We start from the raw sequence: 20,115 nt of genomic DNA on the forward strand, positions 1-20,115 counted from the left end.
CAAAAACACTTTTATTGGACGTAGTGAAGCATAGGTCTTCTGCCTCCAGTTAGATTTAATTTGTTATTGCTATCATCACCTGCAAAACTACAACTGGACAAATGTTTATGAAACTTGAAATCTATATTCATTAATATCTGAAGGGTTTAGATTTTAAGTTTAGCGTTTCTAGATCATGTCATTGAGTAATTATGATTAATTACACTCATCCACACAATAAAAGTAAGATGTCCTGACTGACTATCAAATTTACTATACACCCAGAACTATATGATGATCAGAGACTTAACATTTCTATTGGTATCTTTGTACCATAATTTACACTAGGTAATAAATATATTTTTAAAAATCACGTTTTAAAGTAAATTGTTGTGCACATATACACAGGGATTTCGTTTTGGCAAACGAAAGTTTAATATATTTTTTTTGTATATTTATTTGGTTGTCATGCAAAAAATATAACTAATTAGTGATTGACCAGCAATTTACCAAGTTTACAATCTTCATATAGATATTATGTTATAATTTGTATTTATAATATTATAATAGTATTATAATACCGAAGAAGAGGCTATAAGAGGTCGTAAAATATATCGCCAAATACCTATGGCGGCTAAAGTATAACTAAAAACGATACCGTTAACAAGAACGTGATGGCCAGTTGTATAAGACACTAAATATTTAATTAATGACAAAAAAAAACAAATAACAATTTAATTAACTTGTTACTTAGCGCTCCTACACACTCTAAAACATGGACAATTCTAGTTAATATAATGCAATTCAACATTTAATAATGTTATAAATTATAATGATTATTTTCTATAAGGTCCACCACCATCTATGACATTGTAACCACGTGGGGAATGATGCAACTCAGTCGACAACGGGTTGATAGCCAGTCATTGACTTACTGCGTCGTCCATCTTACTTATATCATGAATTACGAAGTTTGGTACGGTGGTGAGGTCACGAGCACTTTTTTATTATAGACCTATTTTATTCTTATATTTGAATTTTGTCAACATTTAATTTTATGCACCCATCGGCGGATGTGTTTTGACCTTTGTACTGCTTAATATTGTAATAAATTACTACTCTATACCCAATAACGATATTATAACTATATTTTGGTTTGCTTCAGAATATGGGTGATACGTCTTCTTAAACTTATTCAATGTATAAAACTAAAATGTTACGGACAGTAAAATATTATATAAGGGCACAAAATATGTTCTTGCATATTGATTTTTTCTAAAATATGATACTTAAAAATATTAATATTAGTTTTAAAATTATTGATTTTTGTTTATAGTTCTTTGTTTTTGTCGTAATAATACAAAATATAATAAATATCAGTAATATTATTTTATTTTCAATTTCCTCAAATGGTAAAAAAATCTCTTACCAAAAATAAATATTGTTTGAAACTGTTTAAACGATTTAGATCTCGAACAGTTTATTTTGTAAAAAACAATTTTTATTGAAAATGAAAATAATATAACAACACTGCGTTTAATATGTACACACTATACAGGCACACGTTTTGTAATTCAACAATATTGTTGTTTGTATTATATTGTATATTGAAAAAAAAATTCGTTGAATCATCGACTTCACGTTAAATTTATTTAATATTAGACGGAAAAATTGTATTGACATAAATGGTAAATAATTGTGTTTAAAATATGGTACTAAACGAGACTCTGAAATTTGACCTGTTAATGCGCTCGATCTTATTTTAAAATACTGCAAAATTGTGAAATGATTGTTGTTTTAAAGTACCATGCGACATTTTATTATATTCAGAGTCGCGTTATTGAATGACATTATTTTGTAGAGTATTTTAAAAACCAGTAAAGTAGTAACATTTAATTGTTTAACTATAAAAACTTCACTCTGAATATAAAAGTAATTAAATTTTATTATTCTAAAGATTTGAGAGTGTTAGGACATTGAACCCGTTGGTTACAATTTTCTAAATAATTTATGTATAGAACATCATCATATCAACAACATATTATTACTGTCGATAATATATTATTTAATTACCTTTATAAAAACCCAGTATACCTATAATGTATTTAAGCAGAATAAATAAAATACTATTACATTATTTTTTTTCTGTAACAAAAATCTCCACTCTTAATATAGCTAGTAACCAGTATTTTTACTCACCAATAAACCACCTCATCATAATATTCATGTTTATTTCAATGGTGAATTGATGTGTTTATTATAGGTGATGATTAGGTCTCAGATTTAAATAAAAGTATCAAACAATTCTCTAAAAATTAATAATACCCTAAAAAATGACTTTTTAACGCAATAATACCCTTGAAAAATTACGAAAATTATTCTACTGGCATGAAAATATGTAACTATGGTACCGATTACAAAATGATGGTCTAACTTTTGATGTTTTTAACACGAATAAACTATGCAAATTTTGTTGGTTTAGTAAGTTAAATTTTGACTTAATACATATCAAAATGTATTTTGAAGAATAATCAACTTATTTATCCACAATTATATTTCTAGACATTATTCTAAAATAAATAAATGTTTTACCGTAATTCGATACATTTTCCATTCAATTAATTTTCTTTCACATATCTCATAGCAGTTATAAGCACCCAAATAAATGTCATCAAACATCCCTAAACACCCAAAATCCAAATAAACTATCAAAGTAGTCCCCGGGTGTTACAATGAAGTGAGGTATGATTTGTAACTGTGGTGTGTTTGTGACCACTTCACGTGTAATGAAAAATTACAATTTATTGTTGTATGATAAAATAAACTGCTCAACTTGATTCCGTAAATATTATTGGCAGCAAAAGTAATCTAAGAAAAAAAAAAAAAACGACCTTAAGAAAAATTAACTACTATAAATTTTAAGTTATTATAATGATATTATTATTACTCAGGTGTCCGTCCAATTATTATATAAAATTATATTATGAAAGAAAATTCGAAAAATGTAAATATCTTTTAAAAATTATGCGCATTCAATAAATAAAAAGTTAAGAGCTGCAGGATTAGTATTGGGGACAAATTGCACGTGCGCCATCTAAACTTTCGTTAATTTATAGGTAGGTACATATATTTACAAGCAACGGCGAAACTCTAAAGCTGAATTTATTAAATGCGAAAACCTACCGACATATTAATATATTATTTTATTGATTATGTGATACACGATAATGGAGAAAAGCACAACTCCTCTATACGAAACTAAAACAAAATGTTAATGATTTGTTTTCAAAATACATAACACCCCACCTTTTAAAAGTCAGATAAACTATAAACTTTTTCCAAAATTTAAATTTAATATAATGGACCGAGTATTTGTGAATTATTTATAATACGTCCGACTAATTTAAAACCGTATAACTTATAATAATCATGTCCCGTAATAGTTTTTGGCCATAACAAAGTTTAGGATTTTTTTTATGGTAATTGCTTGCTTTTTATCCACCCTAATATTATAGCAGTACGGCTCTAGTCCAGGATGGCGGTGAAGGTAATTTAGATGGTTATGTTGGCAGCACGATAGGGGGTAGAGGTGGAGTTGAGCGGTAGAATATTGTGTTAAGATTCGCAGGTGGTCGGTAGTGTTCGTCCACTTATATACGCATAATATAAATTATATATACATATATAAGTAGATAAGAATGACGGTCATTGCTTAACTGCCGAGACGATAAGCTGTATTTCGTTTGCAAGCTTTAACACGTAAAACGATCATCGATAAAAGTAACACGAAATATTTAGAAAAGGGTTAGAAAAATTGCAATCATTCAAAGTGTAATAATATTTAGCAAAAAACCCGAATCAAATGCAAGTGCATACGTTTCAAATATATAGTTTTAATTTATCGCTTAATTGTTATATTTATACCTTATACACAGAATTTAATAGAAATAACTGACAAATATTATAAACTACCTAACTGATATTATTTAGGTATCTATACCTATGTAATAATTTTTTTTAATCAATATTTCTAACTGAAATTGAAATTTCTTATTAGCATAATTTGTATAATTATAAATTATTACATAATGTTCTATGTATTTCAAACAATAAAAAAATAAATTTAAAAATATTGTTTAGACTTAAGAGCAAAAGTTATAAGTCATCACTTATTACATATAAGTTAGTTTGCTACATTTATCATTTTACTTCTGTTAAACCCTATCCGCAGCTGTCAAGAGATGAGTTGTTACTTATCACTTCAAGTGCGGGTTGCGCTTTTTAAAAATAAAAGCTCGCGTTTATACGTGTTAATTTTTTTAACGTGACGCGCTTTTTTGTTGTGAATTTTTATGTTTTATTTAATTTAATTTTAATATAAAATATGGTTTAAACACGCTTCTATATGGTCTGATAAATCTTATTTGAACGTCAAATGCTTTCGAGTTATAAATAATAGATTGTAAGTAAAAGTCAGTGGGTACTTTAATAGCAAATAATAAATAATAACTGTTAAAAAGAATTTAAGAAATCGACTCATAAAGTATTATAATATCGCAGATAATAACTGCAGATATAAGGGGAGAAGTCCACTTTTTATCATTTTTTAAGAGAGACAAAACACATGTAATCCATATCCCGGTTCTATTGTAAACTGTTATTAAACCATGTTAAATTCATCGTTTATTGTAGAACAGAGAAAAATTCGACGTTCTTAACATTGGAAAATAGCGTTTGGAAGTAACAGTTTACAATAGAACAGGGATATTATGAATACAATAATGTTCTGTGTCCCTTCAAAAAATGATAAAAATAGACTTATCGCCTTTTTGCAGTTAACGATGCCTTGCGTGCAGTTAAAAACTCTATTCTGAAGACATACACAATAATGTTATTACTATGACTTGAAAGTTTACTTAAAAACCTTTAAAACATTAAAAACGTCCTAAAAACATCGTCTTAAAAGTATCAAAAAAAAAAAAAAATGCTTCAACTTCCGAGCCCAAGCATCCAAAATCTATAATTATCTATATATTCTAATGTTATACACTGTAACGGGATAAAACGGAGTGCTCATTTAGGTGGCGCACTCTCGTGGCCCGTTACCACACCGTCACCTGTAAAGACTACCGCGCGCTCTTGCGATTGTAGAACCGGCGAAACACCGGCGAACGCCCAAACCCAACCGCACCACACAGCCACAGATAGCGCCCGTGCAGTACCCGATTTCCGGACGCCTGCCGCCCTCCGGGAAATCACTGATTAAATAAAAACCCCTCAACTTAAAACCAAAGTTGAAAGTAATCCAGAATCCAGACCAGTAGAGCTATCTCCCAGGATATTTTAAGTGGTTTTAGGTACGACCGGACCACCCAAAGAGACCAAAACCGCTACCATAACACCACCCCTATCGCTACGGCCAGACTTAACATAAGTATGGGCCAACGAGCACAGCAACAGCACCCTTCGTCCCCTTCGCTGAGTGCGGCGAGCTAGTAAACCGGCCGGTACTTTGTGACCGGTAGACACGGGAACTTCCGCCAAACAATAGAACAGCGCCTTGCCTCCAGTCTGCAGAAGCCGGCCGGTATTTAATGACCGGCAGATACGGTGATGCCACAGACTGTTCCCACCAACTAGTGACGTTCATCCGTCCAGTTGGCTACCCTGTCCGCTATCGTTGTTGAGAACGCCGAGCCATCGCCGCCGCCGTCCAACCCGTTACGCCCGTTTATCCGAGAACGCCGAGCCGTTGCCGCCGCCGTCCGGACCCAGTTGTACCGCTACCGTTATTGAGGACGTCGAGCCATCGCCGCCGCCGTCTGATCCAGTTGTGCCGCTAAGTTTATCCGAGAACGCCGAGCCGTTGCCGCCGCCGTCCGGACCCAGTTGTACCGCTACCGTTATTGAGGACGTCGAGCCATCGCCGCCGCCGTCTGATCCAGTTGTGCCGCTAAGTTCATCCGAGAACGCCGAGCCGTTGCCGCCGCCGTCCGGACCCAGTTGTGCCGATACCGTCATTGAGAACGTCGAGCCATCGCCGCCGTCGTCCAACCCGTTACGTAAGCCTATCCGAGAACGCCGAGCCGTTGCCGCCGTCGTCCAACCCGTTACGTAAGTTTATCCGAGAACGCCGAGCCGTTGCCGCCGCCGTCCGGACCCAGTTGTACCGCTACCGTTATTGAGGACGTCGAGCCATCGCCGCCGCCGTCTGATCCAGTTGTGCCGCTAAGTTCATCCGAGAACGCCGAGCCGTTGCCGCCGCCGTCCGGACCCAGTTGTGCCGATACCGTCATTGAGAACGTCGAGCCATCGCCGCCGTCGTCCAACCCGTTACGTAAGCCTATCCGAGAACGCCGAGCCGTTGCCGCCGTCGTCCAACCCGTTACGTAAGTCTATCCGAGAACGCCGAGCCGTTGCCGCCGCCGTCCGGACCCAGTTGTGCCGCTACCATTATTGAGAACGTCGAGCCATCGACGCCGTCGTCCAACCCGTTACGTAGGTCTATCCGAGAACGCCGAGCCGTCGCCGCCGCCGTCACCCGACTGTACCCCGTTGTACCATCACGACCGGAGCAGTACGACATCCACGAGGCTGCCCCACAGACATATACCTCATACCAATCCACAGACCCACATCGTGAGTTCAATGTATGATTCCCACCACTAAATGTATTCCCAGATAAATCATTTGTATTTTTGTAAACTCTTTTAATATTGATCAGTAAAAGAAAATATTGTAAAAATTGGATCAAAAATATTGTTAAAATATTAGTTGATGAAAATAAACGAATTATTCAAGTATAACCTAAAAGACAACCGTCTGTTTTCATTACATTGGCGCCCAACTGCAGTGCTCGATTAGGAAGAAATTCCACTTCGACCTACGAGAAGAAAACTACATCGTTTTTAGAAGAAAAACTACTTCGTGTCAATTAAGAAGAAAACTACATCTCTAACAATGGCACCGAAGAAAAACATATCCGAAGAGGCTTTCAACGCGTTCAGAGCGGAAGTGGAGAGAAACGGTCAATATTTAGCTGACCAGCTGTTGCAGAAAATTTACAAGTTAGAAGAAAAGTGCAACAACCTGGAAGACGAGAGTAACCGGAAAATCGGAGAAGTTGCGGAAAACTACGAAAGGAAAATCGATTTGATTGAAGCTCAACTCCATGATATAAAACTGAAATATGAGAATAGCAGTAGACAACCAGTACATAATGAATGTAACAATAAAAAGGAACAAATACACAACACTGAGATATCGCGTCCGATATTCTATGGAAACAACCGCGATGGACACCCAATAGATTTTCTGTACCGACTGGAAGAATATTTTGCAGTAAAACAATCATACGTCGGTGAGAAAATAATTATTGTGGGTGATTGTTTAAAAGGAACCGCATCAAATTGGTTTTCTACCATCCGATTCCAACTCACCAATTATGATGATTTCAAGAAGGCGTTTATTGACGAATTTTGGTCCAGGGAAATACAAATCCAGGTATGGAGTCAATGTCTGAGTACAAAGCACATACCAAACAACACCAACTACCGTGAACATTTTGCCACGTGGGCAACCAAACTTCGACACTTAGAAGTACCACGATTGTCTGAGAACGAAATTGTAAAGCACATAGCAAGACACTACCCAGGATACCTCAGAGCAATATTGGTGTCACTACCCGAATGTACGATACTCACAGCCATGAAGATACTAGGTGAGGAAGAGCAAAGTGATCAACCCACGGAAAACAAAGCAAATAATCAAAAAACTAACCAAAACGAATCCAACAACAACAGCCATACTCAAAACAACAACAGTTGGAACAACCAGCGGAGTAATGGTTGGAGCAATATGCCACCACGCAATAACCGTTGGAACAACCAACCATACCGCAGCAATGACAAGCGAGGAGAGACCCAACAAAACAGCACACCACAAACGGAAAAAATCCAACAGGTGGCAACGAATAGTGAAGAGCAAGCAGGATCTAGTGGCAATGAACAACATGCAATCAACTCATTGAATACCACTAATCAATCAGTTAGTCCGTATATTCAATGTACAATAGAAGGGGAGGAAGTCACCCTACTCATCGACACTGGAGCGACAATCAGTGTACTGACGAAGGAGGTGGTAGATATTATCACTAACAAAAATCCAAAAATCCCACAGCTTCCAGTGACCGGGATCCAAATCAGTAACGCGGTCGGAAAAAAGATATGCAAAGTATCAAAGCAGATTTTCTGTGAGTGCAAAATAGGGAACGAGTATATCCAAACCAATTTCATTCAGGTGGAGAATCTCAATGAAAAAGGGATAATTGGAGCTGATATATTGAAAAAATATGACGCTCAAATCAAATTCAAAGAACAAGTTATTCAATTCAAGATTGACCAGACCATACACAAAATACCGTTCGCCAACCAAAACCCAAGAGTGATCAGCGCCCAGGAGCACTTACTCAATGTAGAGATAAACGAAAGTCCAGAAGAAGACCAAGTAGATCTTACCAGTGATGAGAAACAACAATTTATATCATTACTCGACAAATATGATGAAATATTTTCAGACAAACCAGGGAAAATTAAAACATTCCAGTGCCAGATACGAGTGAAGGCAGGGGACCCTATCCATCAAAAACAGTATCCCATACCAGTGTCCAGGATACCCAAAGTGGACGCAGAAATACAGAGAATGCTCAAATTAGAAATTATTGAAAAATCTACATCACCATGGTCATCACCGATTGTTTGCACAGAGAAGAAAAATGGCGACATCCGGCTCTGTCTTGATGCACGGAAAATCAACACCATGATTATACCAGACCGGGAGTGCCCCACCAACATGGAGGAGACACTGATGAAGTTCCGCGGCATGAAGTACCTTAGTTCTATTGATCTCACCGCCGGATACTGGCAATGTCCATTAAAAGAGGAGTGTAGGGAGATAACACATGTGCCAGGTCGAGAAAATGTCGGAGCTGACACATTGACTCGTTACCCGCAATCACCCACGGACGAAATGTCGATAAAAGATCGGACCATCGTCATCAACAAATTAGCCATATTAAACTACAGTCCAGAACTAAGGGAGAAATTCAAGGAACGGCACACAGTACAACAAGCCGACGAATATATTACCAAGCTGAAACAGCGACTAGATCGCCGAGCAGATCACAACTTAATCGAGCATAATCAATTGCTGTTCCGCAAATCCCACCAAGGGGAATATCAGGTCATTGTGCCGAAAGAACTCGTACAACCACTTGTCGTCGAGACGCACCAGATCTACGGACATTGCGGTACTTATAAAACATACAAACTGCTACAACAAAATCACCAATTCAAAAACATGTATCAAACGATCAAAAGGATCATCAAAACCTGTGATCTTTGTCAGCGGACCAAAATCAGCAACCGGATAGCCAGGGGACCGACACTGAGTCTGTTGCCAGAGAAGCCACTCGAAATGGTATCGGCAGACCTGATGGGACCACTACCCAGGGGACAAGGAGGGTGCCGATACATCCTAGCCATTTTGGACCTATTCTCTAAGTACGTTAAGCTATATCCACTAAAACGCGCAACAACGGACACTATAGTCAAGAGGATAGTGACGGATTACATACCAACGGTTGGACTGTTCCAGAAGATTCTCACGGACAATGGAACGCAGTTTACAAGCCATAAGTGGAGTAGGATCATGGAAGGATTAAAAGTCAAAATTGTACATACCACTGGATACCACCCTGAAAGTAACCCGGTGGAGCGAACGAACCGAGAAATTGGTAGGTTACTACGAACATATTGTCACAAACAGCATACCAACTGGTTGCGATGGTTGAACAATATTGGATTTTGGGTTAACCACACCAATCACTCATCCACCGGCTACACGCCTCAATATGTGATGTTTGGACAAAACACCCAACTGCCCATCACCAAACTCGTCACTTTCCCACCATACAAAGATGATCAACCTGTCCCGGATGTCATTCAGATCGTGATCAAGAAGACTCAGAAACAGGCACAATTGCGAAACAGATTAAAGGACAAAGGCAAAACTTTTCCGAAATACGAAGTCGGAATGAAAGTACTAGTCAAAGAACACCGGCTATCGTCAGCTGAGGACCACGAGACGCATAAGTTATTCTTATTGTACCACGGGCCCTATCAGATCCACGAAGTACACCAAAACAATACGGTAACCATACGTAGTCAGAGTGGAACCCAACGCACATACAACTTAAAAAATATCAAACTGTACCACGAAGTGGGACGGCCTGCTGGGGTACCAGTTGAACATTAACAATTATACAAGAAAAAAAAAAAAATATAAAAGAAAAAAAAAAAAAAAAAAAAAAAAAAAAAAAAAAAACACAAAAAAAAAAAAACTTATCAAGGAGCCTATAGTAAGCTCAAGGAGACAGTATTCACAGCAAAGAAATTCATGAAAGAGTTCGAAGGAATGTCCAAGACCCAGCTCAAAATACAGATGTACAAAGAAAAGACAAGACAGATAAAAGCGTTAAAACAACAGCATCGGCAATGAAGAAACAAGCCACATCTAAAGTTTTTAGTTTTACAGAATAACTCGGATCTCACTATTCATGTAAAACTAAAAAAGGGGACTATGTAACGGGATAAAACGGAGTGCTCATTTAGGTGGCGCACTCTCGTGGCCCGTTACCACACCGTCACCTGTAAAGACTACCGCGCGCTCTTGCGATTGTAGAACCGGCGAAACACCGGCGAACGCCCAAACCCAACCGCACCACACAGCCACAGATAGCGCCCGTGCAGTACCCGATTTCCGGACGCCTGCCGCCCTCCGGGAAATCACTGATTAAATAAAAACCCCTCAACTTAAAACCAAAGTTGAAAGTAATCCAGAATCCAGACCAGTAGAGCTATCTCCCAGGATATTTTAAGTGGTTTTAGGTACGACCGGACCACCCAAAGAGACCAAAACCGCTACCATAACACCACCCCTATCGCTACGGCCAGACTTAACATAAGTATGGGCCAACGAGCACAGCAACAGCACCCTTCGTCCCCTTCGCTGAGTGCGGCGAGCTAGTAAACCGGCCGGTACTTTGTGACCGGTAGACACGGGAACTTCCGCCAAACAATAGAACAGCGCCTTGCCTCCAGTCTGCAGAAGCCGGCCGGTATTTAATGACCGGCAGATACGGTGATGCCACAGACTGTTCCCACCAACTAGTGACGTTCATCCGTCCAGTTGGCTACCCTGTCCGCTATCGTTGTTGAGAACGCCGAGCCATCGCCGCCGCCGTCCAACCCGTTACGCCCGTTTATCCGAGAACGCCGAGCCGTTGCCGCCGCCGTCCGGACCCAGTTGTACCGCTACCGTTATTGAGGACGTCGAGCCATCGCCGCCGCCGTCTGATCCAGTTGTGCCGCTAAGTTTATCCGAGAACGCCGAGCCGTTGCCGCCGCCGTCCGGACCCAGTTGTACCGCTACCGTTATTGAGGACGTCGAGCCATCGCCGCCGCCGTCTGATCCAGTTGTGCCGCTAAGTTCATCCGAGAACGCCGAGCCGTTGCCGCCGCCGTCCGGACCCAGTTGTGCCGATACCGTCATTGAGAACGTCGAGCCATCGCCGCCGTCGTCCAACCCGTTACGTAAGCCTATCCGAGAACGCCGAGCCGTTGCCGCCGTCGTCCAACCCGTTACGTAAGTTTATCCGAGAACGCCGAGCCGTTGCCGCCGCCGTCCGGACCCAGTTGTACCGCTACCGTTATTGAGGACGTCGAGCCATCGCCGCCGCCGTCTGATCCAGTTGTGCCGCTAAGTTCATCCGAGAACGCCGAGCCGTTGCCGCCGCCGTCCGGACCCAGTTGTGCCGATACCGTCATTGAGAACGTCGAGCCATCGCCGCCGTCGTCCAACCCGTTACGTAAGCCTATCCGAGAACGCCGAGCCGTTGCCGCCGTCGTCCAACCCGTTACGTAAGTCTATCCGAGAACGCCGAGCCGTTGCCGCCGCCGTCCGGACCCAGTTGTGCCGCTACCATTATTGAGAACGTCGAGCCATCGACGCCGTCGTCCAACCCGTTACGTAGGTCTATCCGAGAACGCCGAGCCGTCGCCGCCGCCGTCACCCGACTGTACCCCGTTGTACCATCACGACCGGAGCAGTACGACATCCACGAGGCTGCCCCACAGACATATACCTCATACCAATCCACAGACCCACATCGTGAGTTCAATGTATGATTCCCACCACTAAATGTATTCCCAGATAAATCATTTGTATTTTTGTAAACTCTTTTAATATTGATCAGTAAAAGAAAATATTGTAAAAATTGGATCAAAAATATTGTTAAAATATTAGTTGATGAAAATAAACGAATTATTCAAGTATAACCTAAAAGACAACCGTCTGTTTTCATTACAACACTGTTCAATTATTGATCTGAATTTGTCTACTTTTCCTATTACTGGTAGCAGTGTACAGTGTATTCAGGAATTTTCACTTGAGGGGAGGGGTCGTTCCTACGAAACTATAAATTATGTTTTATACAAATTAAAGACATTTTCGGGTTTTTATATTATAGTGAAAAAAGTCACCCTGCCGTGTATAGGTACGCCATTGGTTACTGATGATAACATGTTCGAGTAGATGGGAGAAAATATATGGTTCAAATTTTGTGTAACGTCATCGAAGATGATAGCTGTCAGAGAGTGAGTGAGATACTGTGTGTGTGAGAGAGAGAGAGTGACTGTAAGATCAACGAACCAGACGAGACACGCGCTGAAAGAGATATCTGAGATGCACAAGAACGAATTAACAACAATAATAATATAACAGACGTATTACAAAGTCGACGTTGATATTCTACCGGTCTGTATACCTATTATATTATTATACACCGTGCACTATACACTCATGCACGGCTATAAAGACATCGTTCTCCACGCTCTTATCGCAGGCCACTCTCCGCCCCAACCCTTGACTGCTGACTGCGGCTGATATTCGTTTTCGGGAAACGTATTGTACTGTCGTCGTCGTCGACAAAATAATATAATAATAATTGTATAATAGACTGATAACACTGAGGGGCGCAGTGCGTTCCTATATCCCCGACCGACGTCTCCGGCGTTTGTCGGTCGGCGGCGGCGGCGGTCGGTCCAATCAGGCGTATCGATGATTATTGTGCGATTCACGATGACGGTATAATAATAATAATAATAATAATAACGATACGGCTTCCATCCCGAGTCTGTGCGTGTGCGGTTTGTGTTGTACGACGAATGCACTTGACGTGTTCCGGAGAGATAGACGACGACGGCACGGGCGGAGCAGGAGAGCAGGACGCGAGCACCCCTACCTACCCACGCACTCCAAAAAATCTTTACAGATCTTCCGCTCCCGTGTGTTATACGATAGTAATAATATAAACGTAGGTCTTTGAGTACTCTCCAAACATGTATTATAATATTACAACTATACGCTGACAAGCTGCTGTTACAGATACAGCGCAGCTATTTCAACCACAGACGAATCGTCGCCTTCGCGGCCGATAACCGATAACGCGTCTGTCGTCGACGATAAGTATATTGTTATTATAATATGTATAGGTAACGAGACGATAATAATAATATTATTATATTGAGTTGTTATTGCCAAACCGTTTTCCAGGTGGCGTCTCCGTCTGCAGTGGCGGATTAAAGGTCAAAGACCCGCCAAACATTACAAAGAACCCAAATAAAATAACTAATACGGCTTCCGTTTATCAATGTAAATAATTCTAGAGTTGAATTACCTCAATTATCATAATTTGATTGTATACAAATATCAATCGGTTGTAGTTTTGGTCTTATCCTTATCCTGCGTCATCCCCTGACATCCCTTCTCAACAACACAGTCGGGTTTTGTGTTATCCTGCATCTTCTCATACGAAATCGTGGTCAGACATAATATTTGACATTTTTCGTCAAACAGAACTGTTTGAATATGCACATAGGTGAATTTAAATATACGAAATAGTATTGAGTACCTACCTACTACTGACGTCTGACACTTGGTGAAAAATTAAGGCAGTATAGTAATTTAGGTGCCTCACAACAGTAATATCGCTTTGTGTAATCAAGTACTTTCATTGGAATTTTTATCACAACAATAAAAAGAGTGTAAGTGGATATCACACAGCTGTACAGTAGGTTACAAGTGGGTGACTATAATGGATAGTGTTAAATTTTAATTCAATGATATAATATCATTGTATATGAAAAACGATTCCGAGCGAAAACAGTTTGTCAGCCTTGGATATTATATATTATACTTATTTTGTTATTAATAATACGGTAGCTGGTTAAGTTGAATTGTTATATTTTGTTTACTATCATATTTATCATATTTGTCATACTTTATATATAATAATATATTTTAGAAGTTTCAAGTATCCAATAATAATATTCTTTAATTATAAAACGAAACTAAAAGAACAACTTCTTCTTTTAAATATCTAATTTTGTGTAAATTCGAACATAAAATAACTATAAAAGAAGACTAACTATAGAATAACCAAACCCTGTTTTAAATTTTTAATCCTTAACTACAAAATCATTTTTAAATATTGTTCAAATTCAAAAATATAACATAGCATTTTGGTAAGATATCTAGATAATACGATTATAAACTATATATGTCACTTTTACATTAATCGAATGTAGAAAATCCACAGTTCATCTTTTAAGACATGCAATAAGCAAATATCTAACCAAAATTGTTTAATGCAGACTATTACATATTATAATATTACGTAATACGTACTAAGTATTGTGACTTGATAAAGCATGGCAAAATAACTATGGCGCTTAGGTTATTTTTTAAGCGTGGTACCATGTTATGCAAGCTCTGCAGGGTGTTAAGCTTTTATACTAATTTATATCATACCTACTTAATTTAGTCAAAGGACTGCATTTTAACGCCACGGTTGTAAGATGACCTAGGTATAGGGCCATAATTAACTGTAAAATTATGTTTAATAAACACACTAAAACAAAAAGTTACACTAGTGACGATCGGCATAGGCGTGTTTACGGGAGGGGCCGGGTGGGCACTGCCCCCCCCGGCAGACTGTGCCTCCAAAAAAAAAAAAAAATGACAGGATAAAAAAAAAAGTCGTGCGGTGTGTACCCTGCAGTACCTATAGATTTTGATTAATTGTATTTTTTTTAGTTACGCATTTATTAACTAGTGATTATATTATCATATTATAATATTATGTTCATCATATTATAGTTTTATCAGTTGATATTATCCAATTACCAGTTATAATTTCAAAAATGTTTTTAGATATTTTACGACTTGTTAAAATAATTTAAATTTTGTCAGATACTCAAAATATAATATATTACCTACTGATTAGTTATTAGTTTTACAATTTGTATGTTGTTTACCTTGTATAATTAATGGGAAAAAAGTATTTTTATTGTTTTGACAATGGTTATACTTTTTGATCATAATTAAAAAATACTCCTATCATTGTGAATTTTGTAACATAAAAAATGAATGTTTTTTCATTTCTAAAAAATAAAATAGGTTTCACAATTTAAAAATTTGTTGTGCCCCCTCGGTGACTAAAGTCTGAACACGCCTATGACGATCGGATTTCATTTAAATTTTTTTGTTGCTGGCCGAAATAAAAATATGACCACCGTGTTTGGAATTCACACGGTGCGTTGTACGGGCACATTGCTTATTCTCCGATAGTATTGTGAATGAATCCCAGGTATCAATTTTTTGTTTATACATTATACTTATATTATTTGTGATTATAATATTAGTTTAACATTATCATAATAATATTATAATATTATCATTACAAAATGCTACTATAGGGAAGAATATTAAAAATATTAGTATTTAAATCTTATGAGTGCTGTCTGTAGTTGTCAGTTGTCACTGTATCCTGGGAACAAACCGCATCGCTTATTATGGATGAGGCTGACAAACGAAGCATTGAAAAGCAATCAACGGCAAACAAGTTAGCAAAACGATGCGAGATGCTGAGAAATCACGAAGACGTATCAGGTGGTCTCACCATCACATTGGCCGTCGGTAGTGGCCAAGTAGAAATGAGACGTGGTCGCCGATCCACGAGGCGTAGGCAGAAGAGACACAGGAGCCGGTCCCGGTCCAGTCGCCGTCGGGACAGGAGACGTAGCGTTAGCGGTACCGAAGAAAAATACGAAGGAGACGACTATGACATGACTACAGACACTAAAGAAGGCGACGATGACTCGTCAACTGTGGACACGACTTCCAGTCAAGAGGGCGATGGAAGGGCAGTCGGCGACGTCGCCTTCAATATCAAACCAGTGGTAGTGACGACGACGATAACACCGACGCAGATGACACCGATGCAGAGACCAACGCAGACGCTTCGTCGACCATCGGCAGCGGTTGTGGCATTTTCACAACAGCAGGCACCAAGTGCGGAAATCCTTGTGGAAGCAGACGTCACCAGAGAAGGAGGAGAAGGAGTAGGTCCTAGATTAGACGGAAACCGGGGTGCAAGAAGAGGAGGAGAAGAAGGAGAAGTAGTAGTGGTTACTGTGTCACCACAGGCAAACGGAATATTAGGCCACATATGTATCACTTCGAATAGCGCTGAACCTGACACAGCCGATAGCACTCAGGGAGATGCCTAAGACACATCGAGCATGGTGACCCGTCCATCCTCCACTTCAATCTAAAACGACCCCTCTCCGATTCTTATTTATTGCCCTGACTTGTTTAATCGTAAATAAATATACAAATTTAAAAAAAAAAAAAAAACCAAATCGTGTATAGTTATTCCCACACTAGGATTATACATAAAACCGTAATTATTACTGTACAGCATAACCTCAAATCCTCGTTTAACATTGACTAGTTTAGTATTGACTTATTTAAATATGTTTCACCATTACGTCGTAAAATTTTAAATCCTTAACGTATTCGTTTTAACAATGCAACAGTTTCAGTAGAACGTTGTTTTTTATAGGACAGCATGTAATTTAATTTTAGTCAACCTTGCGTGCAGTGCATACGAACTTATCAGTGGCGCAACCAGGGGGAGTCCCCGGTCTACCCCTCCCCACTCGGATTGTATTATTATTACTAGTACGTAAATACTATTGTTTGATGTAAAACATCTAATGTATCTTTAAAAAAAAAAAGAATTATTTTTCTTAGAAAAATCTGAATATTTTGTTCTTGATTCTGCCATGTTTATTTCGTCAAATAAACCATCCTTTAAATTTTCATGTATATTTTCTATACAAAATAATTTAGATGTTTCACATCTGCCAGACGTCCCGCGACGGTTCGATATACTGTTATTGGTTTTATAGATGTGGACGAGAGTCATCATCCAGACAAGCAGTGTGTTTCTCAGATCCGGAGACAACGGTCCGTTTCCCGGACGAGGTGAGCGAGACCTGTGTCTGCCTGTAATAGACTGTGCTTATATTTAATACATATTTCTACATACAGTTCCTTCAAGACCGTCACCAGGCATCATCCCCATGGAGGGAATGTGTTTCTGGGAGTCACTATTATACTGTAATAAAGTAACATATTAATTTCGTAGTATGTCATATTAGTTCTTCATTTGATCGACAACAAGTTATTTAACGACACGTCTTATCCTGTCCTGCACTAGTTTTCACCTCATATTTCTTATAATTATTACGTATTATTTATTTATTTTTAGGAACACATTTAAAATAAGTGCGTGTAAAATGTGACTACTCAACGTTTTTTTTGCTTACGTTGTGTTTTGAATCTAACATTGACGTTAAACGAGGGCTTTCTTTAAATTACCTGTGTTTCCTTAATTTTTTTCATTTTTGAAAACTACTGGGAATTTTAAATTTTTACCTCCCCATTGCAACAACTAGATTCTTTTTCCCACAGGAAAAGATGTTTAAGTTAAAAATCTAAGCATTAATTAAATTTTTTACAGCGTACACACACACACAAAACACACATCAACTCAAATTGCTCCGTTCATAATCTAAAATTTGGACAAGTGGGTAATGCTCTGCTGTAGTTGAGCAAGTAATTTTATAATGGATGTGTCATATTTAAATTCAATGATAAATTCATATCAAATCATTGCATATGAAAAACGATTTCGAGCAAATACGTTGTAGTGTGTCATCTTACCATACTTGTATAAATAATAAAATTAAATTGAAATTATCCATGGCTATAAATAGTGTAGGCTTTTTAGTGAAATCTTCAATACGATTTTTATTGTTAGTTATGCAAAGAGAAGCTTTTATGAATTTCTAATTGAAAACTAATTTGCAAATTTTCGGGATTTTGTCAACATTTGAACTTTAAATGCACTTACAATATAACCGGTATTGTATCTTTAATATTTTTGACATGCCACATGCTATTAAAGAGACTATTATAAGAGGCGCCTTGCATTTAACTATAAAGCTTTCTTACTCTGTGAAAATGTTTTTGTGGACAATAGTTTTAAAAAATTTACAACATTTGAAAAATGTCTCAAAGTTTTGAACAGCTCAAATATAGAGCGAAAATATTTCAAAAATGTACAAGTTACCTTTTATAGAAAATCGTATTATAAATATTTATTTTTTCCGATGCTTTCAACAACTTCTGAGAATTTTTAATTTTAACCTCCCAAATGCACCAACTAGATTCACTTTCCCATCGAACAAGATACTGAAGATACACAAAAATAAAAAAAAAATTACAAAATAAGCAGCAAGGTATAGGTAGGTAAATAGGTAGGTCAGCGTTGGGGGAAGTTTGTCCATCGTCCCTTCGGTCTTCGGACAGGATAGTGTATTATTACAGTATTCGATTTAAGTGCAATTTTAAAACCGATCCTAAGCGGACGTAAGAAAATCTACGAATCATAAATATCCTGTATTATTCTTATATCAAATTTACTAAACACCCAGAACTATATGATGATCAGAGACTTAACATTTCCATTGGTAATCTATTATGTTGTTAGTTGTTAGTCGAAAACCTTTGATATTTAGGTACCCCTCCCTTCCCACCTTAAAAAATGTAAAGTGTTGGACATGATTTTCAATTTTATATAGATTTAACTAATTAAGATTATAAATATAACATTTATACCTATAGTATATTAGTATTATATTATTTTAATCTTTGTATTATCATTGCACTTTCCAAAAAACTAATATCAGGAATAAAAATAAGTAATATATAATATTATAAATTAATTTAAATAAAAAACAGTTGTTTTTGTTTTTATTTTTGTTTAATGTTTACTAATAAATACAAAAAGTTATTGAACTAATATATTCTCACGGCTAGTTGAAATACATTTTTTCATAGATTTCAGTTAAAAAAATATCATTCCATAGTCCATAGATCACTGTACATCATCGATAAATATAAGTAAATGACCAGTATGGGTATCAAACAAATATAATATTTGAGTAGGTACAGTTTATATTTCAAATAATTAAAAAATATTAATATTTCACCTATACATAAAAATGCAATATTTCTGTAGACGTATTACAGCTTAAAAGTATTCGTATGGTTGTTTGTTTTAAATTATATATAATAATAATATGTGTATAATAGTTTCACAAATTCATTTCCGAATGAGATCCGAACACAATAATATACCACTTCGGTTTTCGATACTTAAATACTTTTTAACTGATGTACATATTATGTACTCAGAAAATTCCTAGTGGTATTCCGAAATAATTACAACAAGGCAAAAACGATATTTTATAAGTGTTTATAATTTTTATTAAAAAGGAAAATAATATTCATTGTAGTGATTAAGAGCCTTTTTAAATCAAAACATCGTTTCGTCGCATTTTTAATACTCGCTTAGTGTTTTTCTTTCTTTTCACATTTTACTCTCGGATTTGCCTTTTTCGGTTCAGTTTGTAGAGATTTGAAGTTTTCATGTGAATATCCGCTTAGTGGAGATGCATATAGAATGATAACTACATATATGTTTATTCTCATTGAACATAGAATACTATTATTAAAGATACATTCATATTTTATGTATATATTAAATATTTAATATTATTTATGCACATAATACATATATTTATTACTGTTGTGTATTGTTTGACC

General features: G+C 37.4%; 2 protein-coding genes across 2 annotated transcripts; both read left to right on the forward strand.

The window, feature by feature from the left end:
* Nucleotides 1-6,261: 6,261 nt before the first annotated feature.
* Nucleotides 6,262-10,306, forward strand: LOC132936742 (uncharacterized). The gene is made up of 2 exons (XM_061003492.1): nt 6,262-6,372; nt 6,482-10,306. Exon 2 carries the CDS (start codon nt 6,940-6,942, stop codon nt 10,291-10,293), a length of 3,354 nt encoding a protein of 1,117 aa, XP_060859475.1. The 5' UTR covers nt 6,262-6,372; nt 6,482-6,939; the 3' UTR covers nt 10,294-10,306.
* A 5,367-nt stretch (nt 10,307-15,673) lies between these two features.
* Nucleotides 15,674-16,667, forward strand: LOC132953651 (uncharacterized; the record flags this gene model as incomplete). The annotated part of the gene is made up of 2 exons (XM_061026024.1): nt 15,674-15,745; nt 15,906-16,667. Coding segments are annotated over 2 exons (834 nt in total), but the record flags the coding sequence as incomplete, so codon positions are not given.
* Nucleotides 16,668-20,115: the final 3,448 nt, after the last annotated feature.

This window comes from Metopolophium dirhodum, chromosome 1 (genome assembly GCF_019925205.1).
Source record: "Metopolophium dirhodum isolate CAU chromosome 1, ASM1992520v1, whole genome shotgun sequence".
NCBI classification, from domain to species: domain Eukaryota; kingdom Metazoa; phylum Arthropoda; class Insecta; order Hemiptera; family Aphididae; genus Metopolophium; species Metopolophium dirhodum.